Raw genomic sequence first — 6000 nt, forward strand, 5'->3', positions numbered from 1 at the left:
AAAGAAAATAGAAATTAGCTTTCTAGGAGCTGAAATAAATTTTATCTATTAATGAATACTTGAAATATATATATATTATATATATACATATATATCATATGTAATATATATGTATATATATAATCACTAAGAGTCTACACCAAGCATGATAGTGCATACCTGTAATCCCAGCACTCGAAAAGGGTAAGGCAAGAAGATTGTAAATTCAAGCCTAACCCAGGCAACTTAGCAACCTCTCTCAAATAAAATGAAAAAAAAATCTAGGTTGTAGCTCACTGTAAAGGTTTAAGTTAAATCCCCGTACCAAATGAGTGAATGAATGAATAAATAAATAAATAATTTCATGCATACATATATAAACTGGAGCGGTCTTGTCTGCATTTTGAATGATACCTCTAAGTTGTTGAGCCATGTGAGATTCCTAAAGCCTTGAGCCACAAAGGAGAAATTCTACAGCCACAACACAGTTGTCCTAGTAGTTACCAAATTTCTCACTGAACTAAGAATGCAGTTGATTTACTCTTTACTATTTATTATTCCTTTTAACATTCTTTATTATTCACTATGACCTTATATACTACTACTTTTTTGTACTTCAAATATGTCTGACTGTAGGTCTTGGACTTCTTATGTTGCAGACACCTTTTCTTTACTCTTATGTGGCCAGTCAGCTCTTTGCCGAATAGTCTCCCTCTTCTAGGTTAGTGCTTTCCACAATGATGTCTTTGTATGTTGTGACGGAATAAAACTACATTTGACACACGTTAAAATGGTCAGGCAGACTTTGATTCAAGACTGTATAGATATAGTGACTACTACAATGCAGTTTTGCAAGAGAAGAGAGATTGAGTTCAACTCTGAATATAACAAGGAAACGTAACAGTTTATTTCCAAAAAAGAAGGGAGTGGGTGATAAATAGAGACTAAGAGGGAAATGAGGAGTTTAGGAAGATTCTGGCTAACTCACCATCACAGGACTTTAGCTAAAGGAGGACAGAATGGTCAGCTATCCCCTGTGGGATGGTGAACAATGAGGAATTTGATTCATTATAAAGATGATCAAGTAGAGAAATTGGCTAAGATGGAGGTTTTGGCTAAAGTGGCATAGCATAATTCTTGTTAAAATTAAGCCCTTAAAGACATGCCCAAAGATAGGGCCTAGTTGAAACTGAAGTAAAAGGAACATGGTTAGAGTTTGGTCAGTGAGTTTGGTTTCCTGATCTGTTTCTTTGAGTTCCTGTTATATTCTACATAAACTCTTTGTAAACTTACATTTTTTCAAGAGATATTCTACTCAATGGTAAAATACATGATTCTCTAGCATTCTCTGTGTCTCTAGTTCAGGAAGTGAAGGAGAACCAATGCCTAATGAAACTCCTGCTGCTAGTCCAGGCCACACATCATTTCTTGCCTGGGGCTATATTTTTAAATCTATAGACTTTATAATACTTTCTACACTGAGCAGCCAAATTATTCTCTGTGTAAACTGGATTATGCAAGTGATGTGTTTAAAATAGTCCAAAGATTTCCCTTTGCAATAAAAAATAAAGTCCCCATTGCTCGTTTTGGTTGTCTATGTTGATCAGTTAATTTTTCTATTTTTTACATCTCTTGTTGAAAACTACTTTTTCCTTCCTATTTCAGGTAAATGACACAGGTAGGTAAATGATAGATAGATAGATAGATAGATAGATAGATAGATAGATGGGCTTACTATTGTTAAATACAAGGTCTGACTTTTCCAGATAGTGTATATTAACTATTTTCATAGTTAGAATGGTTAGAATGCCTAACTCTTTGATGAAATAATAATTATACAGTTATATAATTTGTAAATTAATAATGTTATTTCATTCTTCTCAACATAGATACTACTGAAAAATTCAAGCTTGGAAACCATAGTGTATCATGTTACAATTATTGGAAGAGATGCTACTGACTTCTCTCTGGCTCAGAAAGGAAATGTTGTGACCATTCCTCCACAGTAAGTATTTTTCATAAAAATTGCTTTATCAAACATATCAAACATAGAATTTTATATTTATTATAATTATAGAGAAGTGACTTGAATATATTAAATATATGTAAATATATATAAATCTACCATGAATATATATAACATATAAGGAAATACATAGTTAAAATATTTTGAAACATTCTTTATTAGTGTAAATTTGCATTCTATAATAATTATGTTTGTTTTGGAGATTCCACACATATACATATTTTGTGTGGATCATTTTTAAAATTTTTTTTATTTTAAAGAGAAAAAAAGCAAAACAAAATAACAACAAGAAAGACAAAAACAAAACAACACAAAAACAATGAAAATGATGCAAAATTTCAAAATAAGGTGATAGGAAATTAACAATAGCTGGTTATATTACATATATTACATATTGTTGCTGAGATTGCCAGATGTAAGAATGTAGGATTGATCAAACAATTAAATATCAATTATTCCTTTCAATAAATCACTAGAAAGCAGTGGTACAATTATCTTAGCTATCTTGTGTGTACATATTTTATATATGTATGTATATATATATATATACACACACACACATTTGTATATATTTTCCCTTTCTTTTCTCCTTTCCCCCATCACAGTTTTCTTTCCTCTTAAAAAAGATAAACATAACAATGAAACTGAGTTTCCAAATACGTTATTAGGACAGCTATAATAGTTAATATATTTTTTATTGTCACCTTCTTAGTAGCAGATGAGGCTTTTAGGTGATTAGTATTCAGAGTAGAAGATACATACATGCTATCTTGCCTATACAGTATTAGCACAAGACTCTCTTTTCAATGAACTAAGAGGTATTAGCTATGTAACAGTTTTAACTATCTTGTACACACATGCTTTTTATATACTTATATAGAATTTTTTTTTTTGGTTTTTCTCCGGTACTGGGAACCGAACTCACGACCTTGTGCTTGCCAGGCAGGCGCTTTGCCACTGAGCTAAATCCCCAGCCCCTAGAATTTTCTTTATTCAGCTCTTGATGAGCATATAGGCCACTTCTGTAATTTAGCTATTCTGAATTATGCTGCTATAAACATGGGTATTCATGTATCACTGAAATATGTTGTCTTCAACTTTTTGGTAAGATATTCAGAGAAAGAATAGCTAGGTCACCTGGGATTTCTACTTTTAGTTTCCTGGGGAATCTGATTGTTCTAGTGATTGTCGTAGGTTACCTTCCTACCAACAGTGTGGAAGGTTTCTTTTTCCCTCTTCAGCAGTTGTGGTATTTTGAGTTCTTGAAGACAGCAGTTCTTCCTGGGGTAAGGTAGAATCTCAGTATTCTTTTGCTTCTCGTTTCTCTAATGGCCAAAGCTACTGAGCATTTTGATGTACTTACTGCACATTTGTAGTTCTTACTTTGTGAAGTGTCTGTTCATCTCAATGTCCCATATTGATTGATCGGGTTTTTTTGGGGGAGGGTATAATTGTTTTTAGTTCATTATGTATTATAGATGTTAGTCCTCTGTCTAAGGAGCAGCTAGCAAAATTTTCCACGTTCTGTAGGTTGTCTCTTCCCCTGTTGATTGTTTCCCTTGCTGTATGGAAGCTTTTAAATTTGACAGAATCTCATTTATTCATTCATGATGTTATTTCATGTGCCTTTGGGGTACTATTCAAGAAGTCTTTGCCTATGCCTGACATAGATAAAATATTTATTTTCTGAGATCCCTGACTAATTTTGTTAAAACGGTTATGACAACATTAACAGCTATATTTTAGTGTATGCATGATATTTTTCATGTAGATGAGCCATGCAGATGAAATCATAAGTTTGACTGTGTACTATAGTTTGACCCACTGCCTTCAGTATTTTAAACAACAAGAGCAGAGAAAAAACCCTCCTTCTGCAGAGAACGTACCATTTTGTAAGGGCATAAATAGATTTTTTACATGTCTGTACTGTGATGATACAAATTCATTTCAGCATTGTCATCAAACTGTCTCATCCGGGATGTGAAAACTTGAGTTCTGTTCTCCACTTTTCAAGTATAATATAAGATGGTTTTTCCCCAGCTTATGCTACTCATAAATCTAATAGACTATCCCAGTAGTTCAAAGCTTGCATTATGTGGATATTCTCTTATAATCGTACTATTTCTGTGATATTTTAGCTTAAAATAATTTTTCCTGTTAAATAAAATTAACTTTTAGCATTTTTATTATAAATATATAAATCAGTCAATCATAAAGAATTTGAGTTACAAAAAAATGTACAGAAGATAAAATTACCTAGGATCATATGAACATAGTCTGTTACTTTATGTCCTTCTAGTCATTTATTTATATTCTAATATGTATAACTGTATTTCATAACAAATTAATTATATGTAGAAATGTATATTGAGTTTAATAAGTATTTGTTGTATACAAAAATCTGTATACCATACATCGTATGTATATTTTTATAATCTTCCTAACATCCTAATATTGTTACAAAATTATCACAGAAGGTAAGAGACACAGAATGATTAAATCAGTTGCCAAATTTTTCGTGTTATTAAATGATGGAGTAGAGATTTAAAATAATGTAAATCCAGAGCTGGCACCCTTATTAAACTGATACCTACATATACAGTGTTTATGTGTGTGTAAGTGTATGAATATTTTTCTGTATTATATTTAATAAGTACCTTCTGATTCAACATGACAAAACTTTCGTTACTTGTAAGCAATCCTAAAATACCATGAGATGGAATTGAGTCTTAGTCTAATTGGACTGCTATAAAGTATGATAGACTGGGTAGAGTATAAACGGAAGCATACTATTTGCCTCATTTCTTAATAATGAGAAGGTTAGCATCAGGCACTGCCCAATTTGGTGTCTTGTGTATGCCTGCTCTCTGGTTCTTAGAGCCTTCTTGATGTGTTCTTGCATAGTAGAAAAACCAAGACAGTTTTCAGGAAAGAAAAAAGGAACCACTTTTATAAAGACACCAATCCTGCTCATTAAGAACTCTGCCCTCAGGCACTAATCACCCAAAAGCCTCATCTGCTAATATCAGCACATGATGATTATTTATTTTCTTTTTCCAAGTTTATTGAGGTAAATTTGCCAACAAACATCATATACATATACTGATCACCCTTGCTTTTAGTGTTCCTACTTATCTCTGGCCATCTTAGGTGCACTTGTCTGTCCAGCATTTAGTCTGTGAAGGTACTCTAAGGTGTTGGCTCCATCTGCAGATTCTCAACTGGCCCTTCCATGTTCTCTGGACTATCCTATTTTCTTTTTTCTTTTTTCTTTTTTTTGTTTTATTTTCTTGATCATTGATTATTAATTATTGTGGGGACAGTGAAAGTTGGTATTTTGTACTTTGCTAATGCCATTCCTCTGGTGATTGCATTTTTAACACATTAGTTTTTGGGGAGCACAAACATTCAACCTTACCTTTTTTATTTTTCTTAGTACACATTTGCGGGGCATAATGATGACATTTATCATGGGGAGTTGGTGCGTGGATGTAACACCTCTTAATTATTTTTTCATTCCCCACCACTCCCATTGCTCTCTCTCCTTCCACCTCTTGGTCCCCTTCTCATTTGCATGAGATTTATTTCCATGTTTGCATTTCACTTCGTTTTTCACCCCTTCTCCCTCCTGTTGCTTACCTCTCCCTCCATCTCTTGTTCCTTTTCCCATTTGAAAAAAGTTCTCTATTGCCATATTGATCATTTTACGGTTGCTTGCCTACACAGTTGTTCAAGTACATTTTCTCACTTCCTTGGATGTTGATAGGCAAAATTTTTTTTCTAATTTTGGAATTCTGCTTACCCTTTAACTAAATTGTTTAAGTTATTGCCCCTTTTTGTAACTTTACTATACAATTTCAGGAAAAGCTAAGCTTTCTTTCTTTTTCCATTTGTATTGTTTTAACAAAATACCATAAACTGGGTAGATGACAAAAACCACATTTACTTACACCAGTTCTGGAGGCTGAAAAGTCACAGGTAAAGGCGCCAGCAGA

General features: G+C 33.0%; 1 protein-coding gene across 1 annotated transcript in view; it reads left to right on the forward strand.

Moving 5' to 3' along the window:
* Positions 1-6000, forward strand: part of LOC102019004 — a gene marked incomplete in the record, with an annotated part of 405168 nt that overhangs the window by 174454 nt on the left and 224714 nt on the right. The window contains 3 exon segments of the mRNA XM_005414632.2: positions 1869-1984; positions 3162-3291; positions 3777-3897. Of these exon segments, the coding sequence (XP_005414689.2) occupies positions 1869-1984; positions 3162-3291; positions 3777-3897 (367 nt within the window).

This window comes from Chinchilla lanigera, unplaced genomic scaffold, assembly GCF_000276665.1.
Source record: "Chinchilla lanigera isolate Chin_1 unplaced genomic scaffold, ChiLan1.0 scaffold00192, whole genome shotgun sequence".
Lineage (NCBI taxonomy): Eukaryota > Metazoa > Chordata > Mammalia > Rodentia > Chinchillidae > Chinchilla > Chinchilla lanigera.